General features: G+C 36.8%; 2 protein-coding genes across 2 annotated transcripts; one reads left to right on the top strand and one right to left on the bottom strand.

Annotated features, from left to right (window-relative positions):
* The first annotated feature begins 14,238 nt into the window (after positions 1-14,238).
* LOC120263604 (dolichyl-diphosphooligosaccharide--protein glycosyltransferase subunit DAD1) lies at positions 14,239-17,707 on the top strand. The gene is made up of 6 exons (XM_039271566.1): positions 14,239-14,302; positions 15,208-15,313; positions 15,450-15,497; positions 17,106-17,193; positions 17,288-17,331; positions 17,411-17,707. The coding sequence occupies exons 2-6, from the start codon at positions 15,230-15,232 to the stop codon at positions 17,492-17,494; spliced, it is 348 nt and encodes a 115-aa protein (XP_039127500.1). The 5' UTR covers positions 14,239-14,302; positions 15,208-15,229; the 3' UTR covers positions 17,495-17,707.
* Positions 17,708-17,871: 164 nt separating this feature from the next.
* LOC120263603 (beta-galactosidase 6-like) lies at positions 17,872-26,621 on the bottom strand. Its single transcript, XM_039271565.1, has 19 exons — positions 26,349-26,621; positions 26,176-26,271; positions 25,970-26,082; positions 25,497-25,563; positions 25,236-25,328; positions 24,802-24,945; positions 24,577-24,665; positions 24,381-24,486; positions 24,214-24,301; positions 22,884-23,002; positions 22,261-22,422; positions 21,504-21,700; positions 20,961-21,049; positions 20,383-20,492; positions 20,165-20,272; positions 19,661-19,771; positions 19,333-19,544; positions 18,831-19,167; positions 17,872-18,385 (listed from the first exon to the last, which is right to left on the bottom strand). Exons 1-19 carry the CDS (start codon positions 26,523-26,525, stop codon positions 18,275-18,277), a joined length of 2,529 nt encoding a protein of 842 aa, XP_039127499.1. The 5' UTR covers positions 26,526-26,621; the 3' UTR covers positions 17,872-18,274.
* Positions 26,622-26,865: the final 244 nt, after the last annotated feature.

Genomic DNA, 26,865 nt, shown 5'->3' with positions numbered 1-26,865 from the left:
TAGTGGCATATAACCCTATTCAGTAGTAATCAACCCATTAACAATAGTTTTGACCATGCATGTGGGTACAACCACCGAAGTTCAAAATACCAACAATAAACTAAACAAAATCAAATAGGCCAATATAGCTAGCGTCGTCTGAGAAGAAGTTCAGGTTTGGTAGTGCAAAAACCCATCCCTTAAAAAGATAGATCCCTGATCAAAACCCACTCAAACACCAACCCACTAAAGAGTTTCTATATTGGTGGACCATCCCATAATCACCATCAGTTGAGTCTTAACAAACAAAGAGCCTCCATCATAAGTTAATGCTCCATGCCACCTTCTTCAAGGAGACATAATCCATGAAACATCTACGAAATTATGAACAAAGACTCATTAGCGACATCCAGAGGCGTTGTTGCAATAAAACAACCAACTTAAAAAGCTACATATCATGTGTGCGCACCACCATTGTCAAATGGTTCTACTTGATTCTAAGCTAGGATAATCAATTATCCAGTTTAATAAAAACAAATAGTAGAAAAGTACTGGGTCCCTAAGATCAAAACAAATTCCCGCTGGAGATACAATGTCCAGCACTGCATGTCTTGAATTTTGGTGAGAGCATCTGATGAATTTCAATTTTCGAAATAACAAATTGATGACTTATCTTGCAAAAGAAAACATATTCTGGCTACAAAAAGATCAATATATCAAATAGAAATCAGCAGCTCTAGATAAATTTGGTGATCAAAGGGCCTTTGCTTACCGAAAGGTGGTCAAGTACATCAGCCAACAAATAAAATCTCTTCGAAACTATGCTACATGTAAACTTCTAATACTGTCTTGAATTCAAAGCACCTCCATTAACACCCATCCGGGAATCTTCAAAGAGCAGCAATTCATAAAAGATCAAAAGCTTAGTGTTGGATTTATTTATGGAGATCTTGGAAAGCCCAAAGTAGTTTAGAAAACCTTGAATATAATTTTCAAGGTGATCAACAAGAATTGCCTCTCTTACAATCCATTACATATTATTGTGGCGAATCTCTCACGAAGAAGCAATTATCAAAGTTACATGAAAAATAGAGAATACTTCTGAGTTGTTGCTGGGTAGAAAAGAGAAGGAAAAAGGAAGGAGGAAGAGAAAGAAGAGAAAGGACTAGTATTACTCATTATATTTTTAACATATTTACAAAATTTTCTTGGTAAAAAAGAAAAAGGCCAGTGTTAATAGTGGATGAAGGATCAAAGAGCTTGTTGATGTTGTCAGAAAAAGAAATAATGATTTTACCAGATTTTTAGAAAAAATTTGCTAATGATAAAGTGATTAGTAAGGGATGGTGGTGTTTATGTTATATTTTTAGGAGAGACTACAAACCAATTATTTAGAATGAAATAAGTTTTAAACTATGAAGAAATTAAAGAACCTAATATTTTATGATGAATTTTTATGACTATTTTATTACTTACTTTTCTTTTTAATATTTATATATATATATATATATATATATATATATAACTTAAGTTAGAAAACCTCACCCACAAAAGGCAACGCCATCTGACTTTCATTTTAACCATTAGGTAAAACCTTAAATTTAGTTAATATTATGTTAATAAATAGGGAAAATTCTTTATTTCTACATAAGTAATTTTCAAAACTTCCAAAAACCCCTCCTACTTTTACACACCCGCAGACTGACCTTAGTTTAGTGTTTAACTTCCTTTTACCCCTCCCTAGTTCACTTCAAATGGGTCCATGTTGTGAAATCCCATTTTTGGCACTTGAAAATGGTGGGAAAAGGAAAGCAGCGAAAATCCATCGTGTTTCGATCTTTTGAAGGGCTTTACACTTGGTTTCTGATGAACAATGCCAAGGGTTGCATTACATCTTGTTGTTCTCCTCGTTATCATACCGAAATATATAAATCGGTTTCTCGAGCAGAAAATAGAAATTGATTTCCATCGGATTGGTCAGTACTCGTCTTCAAATGAGGTATGTCGATTTTATTGTCGGCGAGAGCATGTGCCATTATCGTCTTCTCGTTTATGGTTGTAAAGTTGTATTCGTGACGAGAAGAGCGATAATTCTGACGAGTTCGTTTCGTTGTAAAAGTTCTTCTAGTTTATGGTTATCTATTTGTATATTTTTAAATAATGTTTAACTATTTGCTATTATCCGTTTAAATATTTTTACTAATATGTTTAATAATTGTCATATCCGTTTAATACTTCCCATCTCCGTTTAACATTATCTTTACATGTATAACTATTCATAAGCGATGTAAATTCTCAAAAGTCTCTGCGTAAAACGGTGATCTTTTTCGTTTGATCTGAATTGTTGGCATGTGTGCGTGGCGGTGGCAAGGTATGGTATCCGTGCGTGAAAAATTAATGGCCGGCATTAATTCTTATGCCTGTATATCTAAATTTCCGAACACGCGTTCGTTCTCATCGGTCGATATCGGCCAGTGTGCGTTTAACTTTTTCTCGGATACGAAGAGTCGACTGCTTGTGGACTTCACACCATAAATAACCAGGAAGAACCCTCCCCATGGACAACCACTCCTCGTCGTCCTCATCATCCTCCTCCTCCTCCTCCTCTTCCTCCTCTTCCCATGGACAACCACTCTATCACGAAAGGATGTTTTCGTGAGCCTTCTTCCTTATCTTGAGAATCAATTAGCCGTAATCACCGAACTAGTTAAACTATCTTTTTCACCCTAGCGAAAGTCCTCTCATAATTGCACGAATGCAGGAGGATTCTCCGGTGATGGATGCGGGAAAGCAATTAAGAAAGCATTTCGACTTGGGTAAGAAAAGAAAGTTTTTCGCGTATTGCGTGATTGCGGAGGATTCTCAGAGGAGGAGATCATGAAACATCCTTTAAAACGAGTTGACATTTACCACTTGAGACTTTTACGTTAGCGTTTAAGAAAATGGCGTCGGTGTACAGCATTACGATTACGTGTTTAACTACTCGGGGATCGTCGTTTAAGTCCTACCATGACACATTGATTAATAGTCGTTTTTCATGAATGTGTGTTGTTTAACCTTTTTAATGTTATGCGTTTTGCGGGGTTCAAGTTGATCAGCTTGTTGTCAACGGCGTGAGCGTTCGAATGTCTGAGACACTTGTTTACGTTATACGAGGGTCGAGTCGTGAGTGTCAAAAGTCCGGCGGACGTTGTAAATGTTGTAAATGTTGTAAATCTTTGTAAATGTTGTAAATGTTGTAAATCTTTTTATAAATAAAGCGAAACAATCGTATTTGTTGTGAACTTACGAAATTTAAAGCGAGGAGACCTAGTAAAAACAATGTGGGAAACAAAAAGCGTCATTGTAAACAATAGAAAAAAAGTTAAACAATACTCAAGTTACTCTTTAAAACAATGACAACGGTGTTTAAGAAAAATACGTAAATATGTTTTAAAGCAGTGACCCGAGGGAGGTACCCATCTAGACAGCGATGTCGATTAAGCATTCAATTTAAACAATAACATATTATTTACATGATATAGACTTTAGTTAAGCAGGTTAACCGTTATTTTTAAACACTATATGTATCTGTTTAAACATAAAAAGCTTAGCGTTTACGAGACTCATGTTGAGTTGAGAACTTTCATTCGAGCGATGACAATATGTCTTCCTCGCGACGATGACATATATTTCCCTTTTTTGCCCCTTGGGATGGAGGGAAAAAATACCTGCCCAATCACATCACGTCTAGTCTAACCTCTATGCCTTATCACGAGGTGTGGAATTATCGTGAGATAATTACCTTTTCGTGTCGGACAGGTCAAGGGGCCTTGGCTGTCATTCGAGAGTCTTCCCTTCTTCGCCACATGCGTCTTGTCTTTAGACGATTTGGTTTTAGGCGAATTTTATGAAAGCCGATGTCGGACTTAGGGGAGGCAGTTGAGGGAGGAGTCTTTGGTCTATATGCTTCCGCATTGCGTGGGCATCCACGGCTAAAGATTTCGATGATACCAGTGAATGAGCTGCGAGGCCCGTATCACCGAGCTCATCGATTTGGTTGATTAATAAATCGGATATGGCACATTGGTGAATTATACATTCGGAGGTGATCGTTGGGGTGAGATGTATTGAGCGTCGCGGATCGTTCGATGCTTGGATCAAGGAAGCTCGTCATTTACGGTGGCGAAAATGGTCGACTCCAGTAAGATCTGCGAGATGTTGATTTACACTTAACATTTAGTATTACCCTTTAAACATTCTCAATCTTTGTTTAATTACACTTTTTCGACTTTAAATATTAATCATTTCGTTTATTTAATTCAGATAATGTTTTAAACATGTTGTGGAATTATTTAACCATCAACATCTTTGTTTAACCTTATTTGCCGAGGTTCAAGTTGATGCGCATGTTATGTAGCAAGGCGTGAGCAAGCGACCAAATGGGAGACCTACTTATGCCGAGACATACATTCGAAGTTAGAGATCATTGTTGAGGGCGAGCCGAAATCTTACGTGTTGAGTCGTTGTGTCGATGATCGTTCTGAAGTGATCGACAATCGCAGCAACTCCGTGGATCTCGCCATCGAGAACTTGTTCGTGTCGAAGGTGGCAAGTTTATGGTATCCCTTGCAAACATGCTTTAGCGTGACAATAATGCGAACAGACACCAGCGTACATCGATTTATTAGCGGGTACTTCACGTCGACAATTACAAAGCTGGCATACAAAGGAAGCTATATTCCCGTGCACGAGCGATGGCGGGCCTTGAGACGGAAATCGTGAGCTTCGTTTGCGACCGCTGTGACTAGAAAGCGACTGGGCGGCCTGAGGCGAAGAGGATCGAGTCATGAGCGTTTGATGTCCATGAGTTACATTGCGGCCAGCGCAGGATCCGGTCGCGATCGGCGATCTTGCGATGAAAGCGTCGCCGACTAGGCATTGTTAATAAAGCCGAGCGATGAGCGGAAACATTGTGTATTTACTACGAATTGAATGTATTTACACGGAGACATTGTTATTTTTAAAGCGGATACAGCTGTAATTTGAAATATTTCAAGCGATGTTTAAAGCGATATATGGTATATTTAAACAATGAAAGTGAAATGTACACAATTACAGACGTAAATTAAACAATGAAATAAAACCCGAGATGGAATTTAACCGCTTTACAATTCAAAACAAACAAAAATTTACATTAAGATATACAAGTCATGTTCTTGAACACGAAAACAATGAATTGAATTTGTCGAGTTTACATTTGAAAACAAAATTGGCGATCGGATATACGAAGACATGTTATTCAAAAAGCAATTTAACCCAGCTTGAGCGACCCCCTTTGTCATGGGCCCATGGTGCCCTCCCTCCTTAAGTATCGCGGGTAACATACCGTAGTCCGAGGGTAAGGAGCGTCTGTCTGCGGTGGCCGTAACTTCTCACCCCGCAGTGATTGCTCGATAAACCGCATGGCGTGAGGCGGCGCAATCGGCGCTTCCTTGTTTTTAGCGTGGGGTTTTACGTATGCGTGCTGCGACGGGTACTTTGACGTCGCCGACTCGCCTAACTCCATGATCGACACAAAGGTCGAATAGATTCAGTTGTCGAGATATGCAAGTCGAGATTAGAATACCGATTTAAATACCAAAGCGGATATTAATCGGACATAATTAAAGAACTTACCATGTCCAAGCGTCCTTATCGTACCCGGACATGAAGAATAATGCACGTATTCTTGTTTATCATTGTCGGGGACGGCGACATGGAAGTGGCCATTCATGATTATCGGGAGGATGACAATTTGAACTTCATGCGAGGTTGCGCACGGCATCCCCGATCATAGCCATAATTGTGTCATGTGCGTCGTCACTGCTTTGACATAAAGCAGTGTAAGCGATGCGATGATGGGCGCGCTTCTTGTAAGGATATGGCTCTTTGCTCGGCGACTTTTGTATTATGCATCTGAGCGTCCATCACATCATCGGTGACCATCTCCTTCCCCTCAGCGCGTGTATAACATGTCGGCGTGTGGTCTTGGCGACGTCGTTCTTCCACGCGACGGTCTTTGAGGTTAAAGCGATAACGAGATATTAGAAGACCATATTGTAAATATTTAAATGATATTATCAATTGTTACATGATATTATATATAATTAAGCGGTAAAGGCGAAAACTTAAATGATAACATAATGGTATTAAACACTATTAGGTAATAGTTAAACACTATAAGAAACCCTTTAAACAATATCATAAAAAGCGTTACACTTACCCAGTCCATAGGCGGTTGAGGAAGATCCTCATCAACTCCTGCTCGTATTTGTTAAAAACGACTCGAGGCCAACCCATTTCTTCTTCTTGAATAAAAAGCTTTCCGAGCCAGTGCGGTCCAATTTTTTTGATTGGCCTTGATCATCTCTCTCGTTGCTCGGTCGGGGTCTTCATCGGCATCTTCCTTCGATCGCGGGGGACGATGGCGGCGAGCATCAGCTGCAGAACACATCCTTACATTGTTGTTCTTGTTGTGGGATTGTGTACGGCCCGATCTTGAGGGACGGCGGCGGCGAGCATCAACCCGCTGAACACTTCCTTACATGGTTCTTGTTGTGGTGGGATTGTGTCTGCTTGGGCTGCGATCTTGTCGGCCCACGGCCCGCGGCAGCGGATTCGACGATCTTCTCAGCCGTGGCCATGACAGCAGCATCATTGGGAGACACACCCTTAACTTGTTCTTGACCTTGAGGGATTGTGTCCATCTTTGATGCCGCAATCTCGGCAGCCGGTTCCACCGGGTCGACGATTTCATCGAGAAGAGTCAGCGACCTTCTCAACCGCGACAGCGGCCACATCATCTCGATGTCCTCCACCGTCGTGGCCATGTCATCAGCGGCGGCAGACTCGATGCTGACATCGGCCGCCCGATGGTGTTGCTATTGTTTCATCGTCGGTCGGCGGTGGAGACGAGGCGATATTGTTCTCCTCTTTTTCGCAAGTCTCTTGAATGTGGCCGCCTTGGAATGACCTTCCCGATGATGTCGTCGTCGTCAAATTCCGGCGCCTCGTTCGTCCGGGTGCTTCGAGTTCTTTTCGAGGATGGCGCGGCCCGAGTTTGTGAAACGTCCTTCGAGCGCCTCCACCGGCGACAAGCCGAGAAACTTCGATCGTCAATATCGGCATGCACTGCGTAAGAGTTCGCGGTGACATCTTAGCCCAATGTCACGGTGAGGGTTTGCCCGCAGTCGGAGGGGCTGCCATGGTCGGAGGGGCTATCGTTGTCGTGGTAGGGGGTTGTTGCAATCTGCGGGGTAGGGGAGGGCTTCTCCGGCGTCGAGGGAATCGTCGTGGCGTGGTGGGGTGGAAGTAGGAGAGCAGGCGTCCGGTAGCGCGCGATAGAGGCTGCCCTCTCGTCCGCCTTCGAGCAAGTGGTTCGGGAGCGATGGCATCCATCCAGTCGGTTGGCGCCAACAAATATTTCTTCTTGACGTCGCGGAACCAGCTCGGGAAACTAACATATGTAAACCAAACAATTTCAGTGAGATCATTCATTTTAAACTATAAAAAAACTATATATTTAAAGCGTTATAGAATATAATTAAGCGGAGAACAAAAATATTTAAAGCGGTTATGAATAATAGTTAAGCGGTAAATACTAAAGTTAAGCGCTAAATAAAATGTTTAAACATTAAAGACTTATGTTAGACATTGTCCATGATTTATTACCTCTTTTTCCATCGGCGATGACAAGCTCGTTTCTACCGTCGCTTGCTTAGGTAAGTACTTTCACCGTATACGACATCCTTGGGATCTTGCGAAGCGGACTTTCTTCCCGTTCGGTCATCTCGTAAAACCAGGGCGTTAAGCGCGACCAGAGCAACCCTTAATGTACCACTGTGTTGGTCTTCTTCCGGCGCATCTATCTTGCACTCGGGCGGCAGCTTGTGGAATATCCTCCATAAGCCAGCTTGTCGTCGCTGCGCCCGTGCGTATCGCCCCATGGTGGTAGATCATCGGCGTAATCAGCGATCCGGTTCGGAACCGAGCATGATGTATTTGGGAAGAGGGCTGTCCCCATGAGGTACACCATCGGGGAGTTTGACAAAATTATCTTCTTCTCCCTACGTCGAACAAGTTGCGCGAGTGCTCTTGATGGAGTCTGCTGTCTCTCGTGGGTCTTTGATAGATCACAGCCCTTGACGGCCCGACTGGTTTTCTTCTTACGAAAGACCAGCTGCGTCGCCATCATAGCCTGAGACCAAGACGAGGGCCACATCTTGAGGTGCTGAAACTTCGGTGAGGGCTTTCCCGATCCACGAATTTATTGGTGCGACCATCGTACCTTTGCAAAAGAAGAATCAAGAAGGGCCCTCTCTTGGTATATGGCTTCCAGCTCGATGAGCAGCGCAAGCGGTGTCCTTCGAATAATCTCCCGATTAGTCGAGGGGTCATGTTAACTTTCAATTCGACTAAAGGTCTCCTGGCCGGTGTCAAATAGCAGCGCCCATTAACTAGGTTGACCGCCCGTAATCACAAAGCTACTGCGGTATTGACAAAAAGTTTAAGCGGAAATATAAGGTTTTAAGCGGTAAACTCTCGGTTATTAAGCGAGAGATATAAAATGTTAAGCAGAGACCCATTTTGTTAAGCGAGGCGAGAATACTTAAGCAGAGACAACAAATGTTAAAGCTGTAACATCTCATTTCTTAAGCGTCAACCTCGTTTTGTAAAAGCGCAACCATATCAAAGCGAAGCGGGAAATGTACATTATAAATATTACACAAATCATAACAATCGAAAAAAACTATTTCGATAGTGTATACATACGAAAATGCAAAAACAAAAACAAAAACCCTAGCCAGAAATCTCCTGCGAGACTAACAAAACCCCGGTAGAAATCCCCTGCGAGACTTGATATCTTCCAACAAAAAGCAGGGAGCACAAAAACAAAACCGAAAAAAATCTTTCTTTATGTGAGCAGGTTAACATAAAAACCATACTCAATACCTTAGATTGCAAGCGATGAAATGCCAACTAGTTCGCGGGGGACTTCTCCTTGAGATCTCGGGTGGAAAGGGAAAAAGGCGATGAAATGCCAATTACGGAGGCTTGGCGGTAGAGACAACCGGAGGCGACTGGAAATGGAAAAAGGCGAAGGCGTGAGTTGAGAAAAAAAGCAATTAAGCGGCTCCGATAAATTCGTCTCTCGGGGTTACCCTACGGAAAAACCCCCACTTCCTCTCAAATCGCCCGAGATGGGCTGCGACCCACGACTCCCCATGCAAGGGCATTTTTCGTCCAAAAAAATTTGAAACTCACTCCGTTCACATCCGTTACGAGGGGTTTGGGGGTTTGAAAAAAACATAGACTTTTAAAAAGGAGGGGTTTTTGGGGATTGCAAAACTAACGGGGTGTTTTTGGCAATTTTACAAACTTAAAGGGTTTTTTTGGCAATTTCCACTAAAATTAATTTGATCTCAATATCTAATATTATAATAAGCCCGCAATTTTCCGAGGCCCATAACTGTTTTTAAAAATTATATATATTTTTTTCGTACTTATTATCCTATCAAATAATAAAAATTCCTTTCTTAAAAATTATATGAAAAGTTACATTTACTATATTATCAATCCACACAATTATCATAATGAAATTTTAATTTTTTTTCCAAACTATAAAATTTTTAGATGGATCTAGCTTTATTGCATTTTTATTTAATTTTGGTTAACTAAAAAATAAATAGTATTAATTATGATTTTATGGATGAAAACATTTAACGTTTTGAAACTAAATAAAATTTAAAAAACCATCAATAATAGAACAATAAAACACACCAAAACTTAGTTTAAAAAAAACACACACACATGCCCATTAAGTCCAACCTTGTAAGTATTTATTATTTTAATAAGCCGGATTAGGTTAAGTCTACCAAACAAAGTGAACCTATGCGACTTTTTTAGAGAGAAGTGAGGCCAGTATATTCAAACAAAAACAACTATTATTATACTTTTTGTTTGGTTAATTAAAAATTAAATAATATCAATCATGATTTTATGGATAAAAAGCATTTAATGTTCTAATATCTATAAAAGTCAATATATATACACCCCCTCCTATCAAATTACTCGAGTACTAAGCAAAAAAAATTAAACGTAATCATTTACTACATGGATGGATAAAAAATTAAATAGATTAGTGCAATGGACATCAAAAGCATAAGCACAATATATATATATACATGAAAATAATAATTAACTAATTTTTTTATTATATCAAAGTCCTTTCAAACTTGTATGCTAACCTTCAAGCAAGCTAACTTTCAATCATGAACATCATGTTTTTATATGGGATGCAATTGACACCAAACTATATTATTACCCATTGCATTTCAGTGCTAAATATTTACCCATTGCATTTCAGTGCTAAATATTTACTAAAGTTGCTAATGAATGGAGAACATAGCATATGTATTTATCAACATTATTAACTTATTAATTATAAAATTTGCCTGGTTTTTTGAATGAAGGATAGACTCAATCCAGAATGCAATGACTTATGATACACTCACACCATTTTATAAGTGATGAAAGTTTTTTTTTTTTTCAGAAAAAAAAAACACACTGACATTTGTAACCAAATGTCAACAATTTAGGCTCAAGCATGCTTGTAAATATGCCACGCTGGCAGCATCAAATCAACCATTTTAAAAAGGATTTTTTTTTTCTCACATTTAATAACTGTAACAACACATTGGCAATTGTGATGAGTTCATTAGAATTAATATTCAAGCTCAATCATTTTTCCATAGAACCCATAATACTCAAAATGCAAGAAAACAAAAAAAAAGTAATGACAAAAGGTTCCAATTAATTAAATCATCAAACACTCACCAAATTTGAAGCAATTGAAATTTTAAACTAATTTCCAATCCATGAAATATGATTGGCACATATGGGAAAAAAACATAAAATTCAAAATGAGAAGAGGTTTAAATTACCTCTCCAATTCACCTTACTAAATAAAAAATAAAAAAAACCAAGAGAGGATTGGAGATCAACCACACACTGACATACATATAATCAATGTTCAGTCATATATAGAAAACCACCAATGAATCCAATTACTTAACACATAGAAAAAAAAGAAGGAAAAAACAGGAATTTTCTTCACCAAAAATTTCAAAATTCAGGCGAGATTATTAAAAAAAATTAAATGAATCAATATTTCCTTAGTTCCAAACAAATTGTGTAATTTACTAATAATATATATCTTGGATGGGGAGAACCTTTGATTGTCTTCTGTTCATTCTTCATTATCATTCATCAGGAGGAAAATCAGCAAGCCTGTGATTTATAGCAAGAGCTTTAATAGGCCTCATTATCCTTAATTTCCTTCAAATAAATAAATTAATAAAAAGTGTTCTGAGAGTACTGTTTATAACATTAATAACATTGAATATAACTGAAAAAACATTTAAAAAATATAAAATCAATGAAAAGCAAAGAAACAATACATGCATTTCATAATATGAAATTAATAAGCCTAAAACATCCGATAAAAACCAAGATAAAGAAAAGAGAGACAAATCATTACCTTCTCAAGTCCACCAACAACCTCAAAGCAATATACCTGAAAATCAAAACATGAAAAAACTTAAAAAAATAAAAATAAAATAAAAACAAAAACAAAAAAAGAACTCCATGCACTTACAGCTTTTGAAGGTTTTGGAGGCATCGTAACTCCGACGAGAGAACGTCGGTGAGGTTCTGTCCCTTCAGAGACCTTCAAATCAAATCAAATTAAACCTTTTTTTTTTTCAAAATAAACCCAAAAAAACACAAAATTAAATTTATAAGAATTAAAAAGAGAGAGAAAAAAATTTACATGGAAACAATTGAGCAAGTGTTATGGCAATGGCAAGTGACAGAGCTCTGATCTATATCTTGGAGTGCACTGGGAACGATTAAGTTACCTTTTCCGGTGCAAGGACCAACAGTGAAGTTTTAGTTATTCTTTCCCATAATCCCTGCTATTACTCCCAAAGCTTTCACTGCATTAATTACATAGTATAAATTCATTTCCATATATGAGATATATATGTATATATAAATATATGGCCATGAAAGTTGAGAGAGATGTTGAAGAAGAAGAAGATGGTGATAGAGATGAGTGATGGAGTGAGATGTGGTTGTAATATGGTGAAAGGAGCTAAGATCCTCATCTCCGCTGCTGTGATCAAAGAGCACAAAGAGAAATAAAAATAGAGAGAGAGAGAGAGAGAAAGAGACGCCCAAATCTCGTCGCCCTTTCTCATCTGGCCGCTCGTTGTTGTTGCTGGCTAGGGTTAGAAACTGCTGTTGGTGGCTAGGGTTAGGAACAACAAAAGAAGTAAAATCCACCTTTGAATGGGAGTGAAGATGAGAGATCCAGGCCGCTGATTGTCCATCAAAGAGTAGATCCAGGCCGTTGATTGTCAAAAATGCTGAACCAATCACAGTTGACTAAATGTCCATCCAAGAAAAGCTTCCAAAATACTTCCTCCGTTCTTTTTTATCTGCTATAAACTCATGTTCCTTTTTATCTGTCATTTTCTAACATCAAGAAGCATTTATTATTTTTTTTTTCCAAAATTACCCTAACACTCTATTCAATTTTCTTCTTGGAATTAAATATGATAGAACAATGTGAAGATATAAATTATGGGTAATTTTGGAAATATAACAAACTTTTTATAAAAGTTTGTGAAATAACTGTGAGATTCGGTTAACCATGAAAGATAAAAAGGAACGGAGGGAGTAGTGTTTTTGGGGATAGGATTAAGATTAAGTGATGGAGTGAGAGAGATGTGGCTGTGATATGGTGAAAGGAGCTAAGATCCTCATCTTTGCCGCTGTGATCAAAGAGAACAAAGAAAAATAAAAATAGAGCTAGAGAGAGAGAAGCCCAAGAGCTAAGATCTTCATCTCCGCAGCTGTGATCAAAGAGCACAAAGAGACATAAAAAGAGAGCGAGAGAGAGAGAGAGGCCCAAATCTTGTCGCCCTTTCTCATTTGGGCACTCGTAATTGTTGCTGGCTAGGGTTAGAAACTACTATTGGTGGCTAGGGTTGGGAACAACAAAAGAAGTAAAATCCACCTTTGAAAGGGAGTGAAGATGAGAGATTCAGGCCGCTAATTGTCCATCAAAGACTAGATCTAGGCAGTTGATTGTCAAAAATGCTGAACCAATCACAATTGGCCAAATGTCCATAAAAAAAATGCTTCTAAAATAGTGTTTTTTAGGGGATATGATTAAGATTAAGTGGAGTGAGATGTGGCTGTGATATGGTGAAAAGAGCTAAGATCCTCATCTTCGCCGTTGTGATCAAAGAACACAAAGAGAGATATAAAGAGTGAGAGAGAGAGAGAGAGAGAGAGAAAGAGAGAGAAGCCCAAATCTTGTCGCCCTTTCTCATCTTGCCGCTCACCGTTGTTGCTGGCTAGGGTGAGAAACTACTGTTGGTGGCTAAGGTGGGAATAATAAAAGAAGTAAAATCCACCTTTTAAAGGGAGTGAAGATGAGAGATCTAGGCTGCTGATTGTCCATCAAAGAGTAGATGCAGGCCGTTGATTGTCAAAAATGCTGAACCAATCACAATTGACCAAATGTCCATCCAAGAAATGCTTCCAAAATAGTGTTTTTTTGGGGATATGATTAAGATTAAGTATATATGATGTGCGACTTTGAAATAAAGTAAAATTAGAAAGGTTTGAAAACAAAAATTGCTTTTAAGACTATATATATTTTTTATAGATTTTTCTAAACTCATAATAGGATAATGTTTATAAATTTATATAAATATAACTTCTTTTTAGAATATTTCTCTTCTTTGTTCCCCATCTCTCTTATCTCACAAGAAAAAAAAAAAAAGAATAGAGATGAGTCATATTCATATCAACTTTTGACTTCATACTAGGAAAGCGGGGTTATAAGCCCTTTTAAGTCATTTTAAAATTATTTAAGGAATGTATGGAGTTTATATGAAAATAATGATGTTGAGCATATAAAAAAATGATTTCTTTAGCCTATCATAATAATTATATTTTTTATATGTATTATAAAAAAAAATTTATTTAGTATAAATTAAAATATCAAAACTTGTTCTTCAAAATAAAATTACAATGATAAGTAAAAAATTCAAATAAAATAAAATAAAATAATATAAAATAAATTATTAACAAGGGCATATACAAGAATAAGAAATATATTATGTACAAGGGTGTATATGAAAAAAAACCAAAGACTAACAAAACCCCTCCTCCTGATTTCAAGGCGCATAGAGGAGGAAGCGGCTGCAAAGAGTCTTCGTTCTCGCAGGTTCGTCTCTCTGAGCTTTAGCTTCCTTTCTCCTCCTTCTCTTGGGGTTCTCTGTTGATCTAGAACCAATACTCTCCTCCCTTGACAATGCCCCTCAAGTTTTTCTAGGATCTGGAAACCAATCCTGTAGGGCAATTCTCTTTTTGTTGTCAAATCATTGAAATTGATCATGAACTGAATGAATTCCTGCCTGAAGTTCTATTTTTATTTTTTATTTTTGGTTGTTTTCGTTGATGATGTGGTGATGCTGGTTTCATTTCTTTTGTTGAAAATCATTGGATGATTGCCTTTGCTTTAGTGATTTTTATGAAGCTAAATGGGCGGAGCATGAATTCTTGGGGCAAAGCCTAATTTTTTTTGTTTGTAATAGAAGTGATTTTTATGGAGTTTAATGGATCTAGGAATTTGATTATAGTTTATGAATTTCGTATGAAATGCTGTTGATTTTGCCATCGGTTTGTTGTAACGTAGTACTTTTTAGAATTTGTGTGGAATTTTTTTATTCTGATATCTGATTCTTTGATGGATCAGCATTCAGCAACCAATGGAATGCTTGATATCGAGATAGTTTCATATTATTCCTTAGAGACAAAATATAGGATTTAGGATTTTTTTCCTTCTCTGGTAAACACTCGACTCATTGGAAACTTGAAATTAGTAAACTTTCTGCCTGGGTTTACAGTCATTTTGGGAAAATTTGTGGACTCTGAAATATAGTAGTTTTATCTGGAGAATGGGGAATTTGTATGTATTATTTAACAAGTTACTCTCATTTATATGGTTGGTTTCCTTCTGTGCCACAGAATTTTGTAGTAGCTTCCACACACACATATTATGGCCCTTTGGACACTCTTTTGATACTATTTTTTTATTTTTTAATTTTGCTCGTTTATGTTTCTATGTAGAGATAGAAGGAAAAGAGTGAGAATGGCCAAAACAACCGCCAGTGATGCTCAAGCGCTCATTCGTTCTCTTCGTTCTGCTTATGCTTCTACCCCAACGAATCTCAAAGTAAGATTATAATTTAGTTAGTTACACGTATCAGGCTTTAGCATTCCACTTTCCATGTCATTTGAAATAGTTTTTTATACATCAAATGGGACTAATAATGATCCATGGTTTTTTTCTTTTCTATATATTTGTGCAGATTATTGATCTCTATGTTGTTTTTGCAGTCCTCACAGCTATCATTCAGGTGAAAGATTATAATTCCTTTATTTTGCGCTTATAGTTCTTCAAATTTTGGTACATCTGTTGTATCATTATGCTTATAAAAAATTGAACATAAAATTAGCATCTTTGTTTCTTCTACCATTGAAACGACCTATGATTGTTACTCCATAATGACTTGTATAATCATATATATATACATATATATTTATGGTCTGATGGATCCTAATAAGTATCAAGTTGGAGGCTAGTGGGAGGCTTCTCCAACTTGGTGGTAGTTGCTTACCGTCAAAGTGCCCATGCTATTAGCAATTGTTGTTTCACACCAAATGCAAATTACACTGTCATACATTGAAATATTACTTAGTATTATACTTTTTTGCTGGGTATTAGCAACCTAGTATATTGAAGACAATTTATAATTGCTTATACTTTATACTTCCAAATTGCCTGAACTTCTTCATCATCACCAACATACTCAACTGCAATATCTTGTCTGGGTAATATCTTAACTGGCTTTGATATCTTCACTGTTTTGAATAGATACAGTCTGTTAAGGCACATGAAACAATGTTGCTTGGAAGCGGAAACTGTTTTTTCTGTGTAATTCTTAGAACTTGGGCTACTTTCTCTCTTCGTATTTGTTACACAGCTCAACTTGGTTATGTGCTTTATATTTCAATAATATGACTTGATTACTAATTATTGAATATTTGGATAATAGTAATTTGGGTTGTCTGGTTGATAGAAAACTCTTCTTCCCTATAAGATTATACATATTTAAGAAAACTCCTTGATTTAAATTTACTCTTGAATTTTGATCCTGTCAATAAACCGTTTCTATTTTCCCTTGAAATTCTTATAATTAACCATTAAAACACCAGGGGATGTGCTGCTTTATTTTTGTTTTGCATTATTATAAGTGTGCCTTGGTGTACTGATGCACTAGAATTTGCTCGTTGCTCCTTTTAGCTCATTGATTATTTTCTGTTACAAGTGTGACTTGTTGCATCTTTTGTGCTTCCTATGGACTCCAATTCAGGAATCACCTTTTTCTTAAAAGATTTAAATGCCTATGCACCATTTTATGGGTGGCTATTTACTAAATTTAATGTAGTCATGATGATGCTTACTGAGGAGCTATAATGTTGATGCTGGCATATATTAGTTTATGTTTTCTAATGTGTATCACGTAGAACATTTGAAGGCATAGGTAATGGCCTATACATTTGGAAGACGAACCTTTGTGGTTTTAGTAATTTGTTGGCAGTTTCTTTGTGATCTTTATAATGGTGCTTTCAACTAGAGAAGGACCATTTGAAAGTCCAAGTTATTGCTTAAAATTAATTCTGCAGCAACATTGAATAGTATTCTCCAAATCTAATCTAAATCTAATGACTAGAGGGGTGAGGCAAGTATACCAGTATCGTCCCTGATATCTAATACCCTTCACATGTTTCTCATGTTATTCTGAATGAAAACAGTCCATTTGTCTTTGTGTGGTCCACCATCCACTCTCTGATTTGTATTCATTTATCTGTATTCTTTTTTTTTTTTTTAATTATTGCGGAGGCTTTGTTCCTGTCATGATCACTTGGAATGATGTGGTCTTGTATGTAACATGATGCCACAGGTAGCTTACATGGGTATAGTTGGATCATTTCCTTTCAACTCATTTCTCTCTGGAGTGCTTTCCTGTGTAGGCACAGCGGTTCTTGCAGGTAGAATTATTCCCCAAAACTCCGTTTGATGCTTAGAAGCTTAGTAAGCTTCAATTTGAGTAGTGTTTTGAGTAGCAAACTCTATGCTGTGCAGTTTGTCTCCGCATTCAAGTCAACAAAGACAACAAGGAATTCAAGGTAATTCAGTAGTTATCTTGTATCTTAGCATTTGAACTCACAAACCCTAATCAGTTAATAAATTGCTATCCTGATGCAGGATTTACCTCCGGAACGTGCTTTTGCTGACTTTGTTCTTTGCAACCTTGTGCTTCATCTTGTGATCATGAACTTCCTTGGCTAGATAAAACTGTTGGATTGGGTAATGACATCTCATTTTTGGAGTGGTTATCATCGAAGAACGTTCAGAGTTTTCTCCTATTAAAGATTATCCGTCTTACATTATGTAGTGGCACAGTTTGAATTTTCTACTTGCATTTATTTGGAAGACTTTGAAAGATATTTATGTTATGGTATTATGTAAATTTTCTGCCCAAATATTATTTCCTGTTAAGTATTTGTAGCTGCAGAAAACTTTGAACAAATTTAGCACATCTAGATGGGGAATCACCATACAAACTTCACTATCTGGAAAGTTCAAATTGGCCCAATCTAACATTTTGCTTGGTCCAAATCATACTCAACCTCGACCCAACTTGAAATGACTTGGCCCTGTGCCCCCTTATTTGTTAGACTTGATGAGCTAACTCAATCTGGACCAGACATGTTATATGGATAATGTGGACATGTTTTTGCAATCTTCTCTTGAGATGGAGGAAGTTGTAATAACAAAGACAATGTTCACAGTTTTATGTAAATTCCATTGTTTGAGACAATTCAGAAGCTTACATATAATTTTTTCATAAAGTAATTGTCTAAATTCATGACTATTAGGTCAATCCAGAACTGTCAACTTGAGGTGGATTGAGCCTTGACTCAAAAGGTCAAATATCCATGACTTCAAAGCAATTTTTCCCACATCTTCATCAAACAAACTCTGTACCATAGATGCGAAAATGCTTGTTTACTTAGGAAAGTCTAATAAGTAGCTGTACAACTAGCTTATAGACATGGAATTCATCCTCTATTCACTGCAGACTGCTTCTACTGCAAGACTTTTTGTTAATCCTGGGCAAGGGTCCCCAAACTTGAGGCTTGAGACTGCAACTGAGCAGCTCTCATGGCCAAGGCATTCCTGCAGTTGTAATTGCAATTAGTATCAGCACTGAAATCTCGTAAGATTTGATTATAACTTAAATGTCTTAAAATAAAAAAATCCTCAAGTCAGGAAGAATGTAGAGGTGAATAGTAGTTATTTTAAATCAATAATATCATGGCATGATTTCTTCAAACAAAGTGTGCTAGGGGGTTCTGATTGGGTACAAACTATGTAAAGATAACAGGAAAGCACTTGTTATTCTACAGTTGTGCTTTGAGATTCATGGACAGCAGGGGTGTTACACACTTTAAAGTCTTAAATGGATTTAGGAATCTTAAAGTGCATCTATTGAGTAACAAGCTTCATCTGTTTTTTTCTTTTCTTTCTTTTTTCCTTGTTAAGGATCTTTGTATAGAATTTTATTCAATTTAGTAATTAAACAAATGTGGGTATGTTGAACAATTTACTCATGCAGTTATACCTTTTGCACTATTGGAATAACACCTTCTGCATTGCAAGTGCCATGACTGAACTTTCCACACTGTCCTTTTGGATTGCCAAAGCTTGCAAAACTGACAGAATTAATACGCCATCCTTGCTCACAAGATAGTCTGATTGAAGGAGTCACATGTTTAGACATGGTGTCAGCACTCGGTTTCCAAGAGCCAACAGGCGGGGGATCCAATTCAGATACTTGTGCACATATCTCTTGTCCCGTCTTAGTCACCACCGTGATTTTAGAAGGATCACCGCCTATTTCCTCATGCAGAACCAGTAAATTTTGGCCAGGATTTACCCAAGAGCGAGGAATGTGATACCTGAAAATATGTAGCCAGTAATAGAATAGATCACAAGGGAAGGGAGTTCATCCATACTAATACTAGCTAGTATGAGATGTGAGGACCAGGAAATGGAAGTGAACCATCAATATCTGGGTTTTTACAAATTTAACTTAATGCAAGGAATGTATTTCTGATACTTACAATGTTTGAGCAGGTTGGCCACAACCCTTGAGGCATTTATTCGAGTCATATGTTCCTCTGTAGTCACAACTCTCTGTGCAGCCTGTTGCTGGAGAGAGATAAGCCGGCCAGTACCGTCCTATACTCTGCCCATTAACCCATGCTTGACCCTTGCCCATGCTAGCAAGGTTCAATGCTAGAGGACCAGCTCCTTTAGGTGCAGTAAATGATGTCTGAGATAGTGAAATGAATGATCTTATTTAGTCATGTAAACCAGGGAAGTTTACTGTACTAGAAGTCATGTTTGTGCTGATCATGAATGCAAATTATTCTTTTCTTGGACACATACCTTATACCATATTAAAGTCTGATTTGTTGGCAGTTTGCTCCCTGAAGCCCAAAGTGGACTGTTTTCTTGCTTAAGTTTATCAAGTTCAAGATGTTCCCCATCTGTGCCTACCTGAATAGAGAGGTCACTTACGAGGATATTATCAAGATCATGTTTCTGTGAGTTTCACATAAGAATTGTCAACATTGAGGAACACTGCCAGGCTACTAATCAAATGGTTACAGTTAAAGGTGACATTGTAAAACATTTAGCTCACATCTGCAGCTAAAATCATCTTTGCCACTATGAACCATGGAGAGCCTAAATTAGTATTGAATTCAAATCAATTGTCTTGATAGCAATGAGTGGATGTTGTTGGAATTCAGAGAAAGACTTTGAAATCGAATATGAACTAAAATAGTAGTAAATTTGAGGTTTATAAGTACAAAGTAGCCTACTATCATTCATATTCTCGCTCTGATAAGGTTGGTTGATATGCAACTGAGTGAAGATATATTTGACTACCTGATAAGTCCAAACTCCACTAGATATATCATGCACAGACTGCATGAATCCATCAACTATGACTGAATAGATTCCGGCTGGAACAATATCGAACCAAGGTCCATAGTTCTGCAGCCAGAATGAGATCTTATTGCCAAATGGAATCCAAAGCTGTAAACATGCAGCTTTAATTCTACTTAATAACTGTAAATTTACTGCAAGATGACTACATAGCATACCTGTAGCCCAATCATCATGCTTAATATTTCCAATGAATTGTTTCCTTGGTCCAGTGTGATTAATTGATCAATTGTGAAGCTTGCATCATCATGATTTCCATATCCAAGCCCTGAAAATGTTCCAAGATCAAGCAGAATAGTCTGCTCATTCACGAGGAATGCATGAAATACTTAAGAGAACTGTGAGAACATTCATTACAAATGGTTTCTATTATGGACTTGTATTTGTAAACATTTCCTATTCCTTTGAATTTTTGTTGTAGTAGTTCAAATTTTATTTTTCCTATTTTAGTAATGGCCAGATCCATTCCTTATAAATATTCAAGATCTCTTAAAATTTATTGGCTATTTGCCAATTGTCCTCAATGTAAACAAGGTTATCTAAAAGAACAACAAGTCCTTGATTATTTGCTCTATCTCTTTGATGAAGCTTGCTGAAATCAGAGTCATGATGTATCTTTGAACCTATGATGATTAAGATCTTAAATAGTATAGGATGAGTATATAATTGCTCAACTCATTGATGCCACAACAAGGGTTCCTTTAAAAATTGTGTCTGCATAGAACAAAATCCAAACCTGAAAGTTCTTTGTTCACGAAGAGCAGTGCTGCATGCCCCAAACTCTTTATGTGTACATATACTTCCTTTTCCTCCTTTACGTTAATACTGCCAAACAAAATACCTGCTTTGATGTAGGAAACTAAAACAATAGCCTCCTAACTGTTCTAGTAAATCATGGTTTCTGAGAATCTAATTTGAACACAAGTTATGCATTGACCGTAGTTTACCAGAACATGACAGGTAAGAAGAGCTAAAGCTCAATTCTATATATGAGCTGCTTAATTTATATGAAAAATATACATGTGAGATTTTTGCAAAAGGAAAGACAGGCATTGCTGAGAGAACTAACAAGCTTCCTGTTGAACATATAAGTTATTAAGTATTGAGATCTTTGAAATGATTTTAATTGAATGTATCCTAACATTATATTTCATCTAATTCAAGATATTGATATTCTCATCACTAAGTTCCATCTCCTGAAACATGCCCATTTGAGTTCATTGATTTACCAATGCATGTGGACAATGGGTAAATGGAAATACTTCATATATGCAGTTACCTTGTTGAGTACCACAAATAATCACTAGCATCCTTTGTGGTGTTAATTTGTTCTAGTAGACCTGGAGCAGTAAATGAGTAATTATTTGATGTTCCAACTTCTTCAAGATACCATTCCCACGATGTTGATGCTAGAGATAATTGAGAGCTGACTTTATGCTCATGTGAAGAATCACCAATGGTCTTTTGTGAAACAACCTTCAGTCAAGATGTTAACAAGCTATAATATCAATTTCTTGTAGAGCATGAAGAAGACGAAACAATTCAGTTCTACTTGTGAAAGTAGAAGCCATCTTTTGTTTGATGTGTACAGCTGGATTGTTATGTTAAAGAATCATCTTATCATGATTTCTGTCATAGAATATCGATGCTGTGTTTCTCATATGTCATCTAATTAAAAGTATGCTATTAAATCTTTCGAACACTATAGCTGATTTACTGGAGAAAATTTTGTAATTTGGTGTTTCAAGTTCTCTATCGATCTTTTGGTTAATAAGCGAAAGCAGAATAGAGATCTGATTATTAGCTCCTCAGTGCATTAAATTGAGGATTTCTTTTACCTTTGTATATATAGATGATTAAAGTGATTTGATAGGTGAGTTCGGTAAATTTAGTGGCATATCCTACTTACCATACAGATGGAAAGTTTGAGTTTTGGTCATGAGGCTGTAACCGACTTGTCCATATGGTGAATGCCATCTAACAATAAGCAGAAATACAAAACGCAATACCAGTTGGAACATATTATCTAGTCATACCTTTGCTGTGTTAAAGATGACTTTCTTGCAATCTGGAAGAATGCTGACAGACCAAGCAGGAAGGAAATATGTGTCTCCGTTAAAGGAGACATTTGCGTCTGAGGTATGGTCAATGTTAGCAAGAAATGCCGCACAACCTGCAGAATCATTGTAGATGTGCCCCTGGAAAACCACGGAATACCTTAAGGTTATATAATTGAAATAAGATTAACTAATCATGCTGAATAACTTTCCTGGGTAAAGATTGGCTTCCATGAATTAGGTATCATATATCTAACAGAAATGGAACAAAGCCCTAATTGTTCTTGATGAAATCATGCTAAGTGAAAATACTCTTAATAGTCGAAGGATTCTGGTTTCTTCATAAGGGAGATGAAGATGATCAAACAGCAGCTGCTTTAAAGTGTGACTTTTGCCCACACAGGGATGGGTTGGTTTGTTTCTGCATCATGAACATTGTCGTATAGGAATGATGTAAAACTATCACCCTTTCTACGGCAGCAGATTATGTGCAAATCTCTCTTTTCTTAGAAGCAAAACTATAATTTCGATTATCAATCATGGGTGATTACTCCGAGTTAAATAAGCAAATGCAAGATAACCACTAAGGCTTGGTTGTGCACCTCTAAATTTGTTCCGAAAGATATATAAGTTGGATCAGCGTTCACCAAATATTTTTCACAAAGCTTTATTGAACTGTGAAGGTCCCTCAGATGATTCCACTTTGGTTGCCTAAGAAAACCTGCAAGGAGTGTCTGTTAAAGAACAATAGTGGCATTTTCCTTCAAAGATGATACAAAGTCCTCGCAAAGCTTTCTCTCATAGTTATCAAGATCATGATAATAACTAAAAGAGCTAGAAGACAGTGTGATGATGTTCTAGTAAGTAAGAAGGTGAATGACCATTGAATATATGATGCAGTAGATTATTTGATATATTAATGATACAACCATACCTATAATAATCTTTGAACAATCAAGGCCATTCTCTCTAATGACTCGCATATTCTATTTAGTGTAAACTCTATACTTATTGGTAAAGCAGCTTTGTTCTATTCTTGCAAAAACTCTGATCTATGGTGGCTCTTGTGTTCTTGTGATACCAGATCATAAAAACATGTATGTTTGATATTTATATTGGACCATGATGAAACTTTAATATGCTAAAATTTCACCTCTAATTTTTTGGTTTGCAGACTCAAACATGTTTCCTTTGTTTTCACCCCCATATGCCATGTTGGAACTTGTATTCATTCTCTTGACTGTAGAGTCCCAACTCTACATAACTAATTCAAGATTCGGCTTCTTGTTATTGCCCTGATGATTTTCCAAAGAATGCACATTTCTTTGTTAATTCTTCTGTTTCTTGTCTGATAAAAGGGTCAATTACACATTTTAGCTGCACTAGTTTTTCTTGGTTGTACTATGAACTACCCTATGCTTTCATATTAGCTTTGGATTCTATATTAGAATCCTCGTAACTCTTTATGAATATAAAACTAGTTGTAATATCCCATTATCTTCTGAATCCATTCTCTTATGTATACACAGAAATGCTTTTAACTTAGAAATTGCATGTGAGTTCAAATGAAAATTTTTTGAAAGAAAAATTATTTAATTTTCGAATGTTTCGGTAAGAGCTTATCCTAATAATAGCATTCGTGAATGTTTCCTATAGTGATAGACTTCATAGTTAATATGAGATCTCCAAATTGTGATGAGATAAATTTTATTTCTTGTAATGTAGTATGACATCATCTTTTGTGGACATTTGATTTATTCATGCAACCCTGCTATTATCCCATAATAGTGCATCCTATTTATTCTGATTATCTAATAGCTATTGTGAAGTAGCATGATTATTACCAATTCTAAATACTGTGTAAATATATCAGAACAATTTAATCAGAATCATCATTGATGAGTTTTCTACTAGTGATTTCAGTGACAATACCATATTCGTCAAGAGGAGCATCATAATCATAACTAGTTGCAATCAAAGGACCTCCAGCAGTTCTTCCAAAATTTGTTCCTCCAAAGTACTGAAACCGCAATTGGTGTAAGAAAACACAATCGATTTTGCATGCAATTAATCTGTAGAATTTAAAAAATATTTGATACCATATAGTAGTTCTGGAAGGTGCCACCAGTTTCAAAAAATCGTGCAACAGAAAATGCAAGATCCTCGACAGGTCTGTAAGGAATTGCATAGCCAAATGATAGAAACCTGCAAAATCATCGAACAAGAGAGCATAGATTTCGTAGTTCAGTAGTTCCTAAGAAGCATCTGGTAGAAGAATAAGGCATGGAAGTTTACCACCCAGTATAGCCCTCGGTCCAAATCTTCGGTTTGGTAGGTGAATTTGGAGTAAATGTATCACAGTAGAAACCATTGCAAGTATTTATCTGCATCATAAGTACATTTATTATGGGGAATGAATGTGATTAAGTATCATAACATTGTGTATGTTAGTGTAAGTGTGCATATAATACAAAGTAAAGCTGCTATAATAAAGCATGTATGAAGTTGATTTTGGCTTACAATAGGATCAGGTGCATCTTCTTGGCTGCACATCACCCAGGGAACACTAGTATTAAGAGCAACAGCAGTAGATGCAGCCCATTTCACATACAGTGCTCCACCAATGCCATATGCCCATTCAACATTTCCGTATTCATTTTCAATCTGTTAGATGCCATTTCTGTTAGATTCAATGCGAACAAATTATCTTGGCCCAACTTAATTAACCTCAAAGGTTAAGTTGATTGGATTAAGGATCCATACTTATACATTCATATTTTCCTAATTTAACTGCTGTAGGACTAATATTTACTCTAATAATTCCAATGTATTAGCATCATAGTTGACTCCTGGATGAGAAATTATCTCTCTTAAATAAGGATGGTTAGCTGATGCACAGATCATGGTGAAGCAACTTGGAGAAGTTTTTCGTTAAATTGGATTGTAAGTATTACCTGTGCAAGAATGATTGGGCCACCTTGTGACGCGAAAAGGTTTTCATCCTTCATAAGATTTACTATTTTCGTGAGAAAACTCTCCATCGCTTCCTGTGTTACAATGAGCTTAGAGTTCATAATTAACAAAACAACCGAATTTTTTTTGTAATCTAGGCTTGCTGTCAGTAAAATTTTTTTCTAGGGACTGCCATCATTTTGGAATTGGAATGAATAGTCAAATTTGAGAATGGATGTTAAGAACTCATGCTTCTAATTTACCTGAAACTGCCTGTTGGTTGTCCGAAATTGAATTCCAGGAATGAAGTGTAACCACATCGGGAAACCGCTGCAAGTAGAAATACATCGTATCAGGTATGCTATTGCTAATGTAAATCAAATAACTCTTTATTTTGGAGGATACTTAATTAAATTGCATAATTATTTTGGCTGTGGTTAAAACTTTCAAAGTGTTGCTGTGCATCCTAATTGGCCAAATAATAGGCATACATTTATGTGATACTCATTGGACTCCAGCATATATGTTTCTGCAGTTTAATAGTTATCAAATTCGGCATTTGTGAAACTTTTGCATGCTAGTGTTGTTTCTCGATGCTCAAAAATAAAATTCGTGGAAGCTTGTAATTAACCATTCAAAAGTAGAGCATGTCTTTTGGATTTCATTGTTGATGACTGCATAATAGAAATTTAGGTGACAATTCCATGCGAACATTTAGAATCGACTAGAAACAAACCCATAATTCCATTCTGCACAAGCATAAGGGCCGATCCTCAAATGCACATAAAGTCCAGCCTCCTGAACCACCTTGACAAACTTCACCAGATCAAATCTTCCTTCAAAGTAGTACTGCAAGATTACATAAACAAAATCTAGTTAGCATTGAAATCAAATCAAATTTTATCGAATCAATCGTTGATCAATCAAAAAACCAACTCCTACCTGCCCTTTTTCAGGCTCATGATAGTTCCAGAAAACATAAGTCTCAATCACATCCAATCCTCCTTCCTTTGACTTCCTAATAATTTCCGGCCACATCTAAATAAAACATCAAAAACCTAAGCAAAGATAAAATCATAAAACCTATTGATTCTGAAAACAAGATCCTCATTTACTTCGGGTGTAGTCCGAGGATAATGAATTGAACCCGAAAACAAGATCCTCCTCTGCCCATCAATGACCAATGCCTTGCTATCGTAAGTTACCGAACTTGCAATCCCATTCTCAATAAACTCATCGGAAAACATAAGAAAGGCGAAAATTATCAGAAATCCAAAAGAAAACCGACCCATTTGGAATTGAATCACAATGTGCAAGGAAGACAGGAAGCCAAGAATGGTGGATAAGTAATGAAATTGGGTGGAATGAAGACAAAGAACAGAACATAAACATTGATATGAATTCTTGGATTGATTGTAGGGCTTAAGGTTTAGGATTTAAGATGACATTTATTTATCTATGTATTTATTTATTGATTTATTTTGTGTGGAAAGTGACAAATTTGAGAGAGGACAAGTAGGGGTGGCGGGCTGAGAGGTTTCCCGCGTCTTCTTCTGTTAAGACCGTTTGAATAACGGCATAATTTTTATTTTTAAATATAATTATTTGTTTTTTATATTAATATGGATTGAC

Source organism: Dioscorea cayenensis, chromosome 6 (genome assembly GCF_009730915.1).
Source record: "Dioscorea cayenensis subsp. rotundata cultivar TDr96_F1 chromosome 6, TDr96_F1_v2_PseudoChromosome.rev07_lg8_w22 25.fasta, whole genome shotgun sequence".
NCBI lineage: Eukaryota > Viridiplantae > Streptophyta > Magnoliopsida > Dioscoreales > Dioscoreaceae > Dioscorea > Dioscorea cayenensis.
Note: the sequence above shows the minus strand (reverse complement) of the source record. Positions and strands in the feature narration are given on the sequence as shown.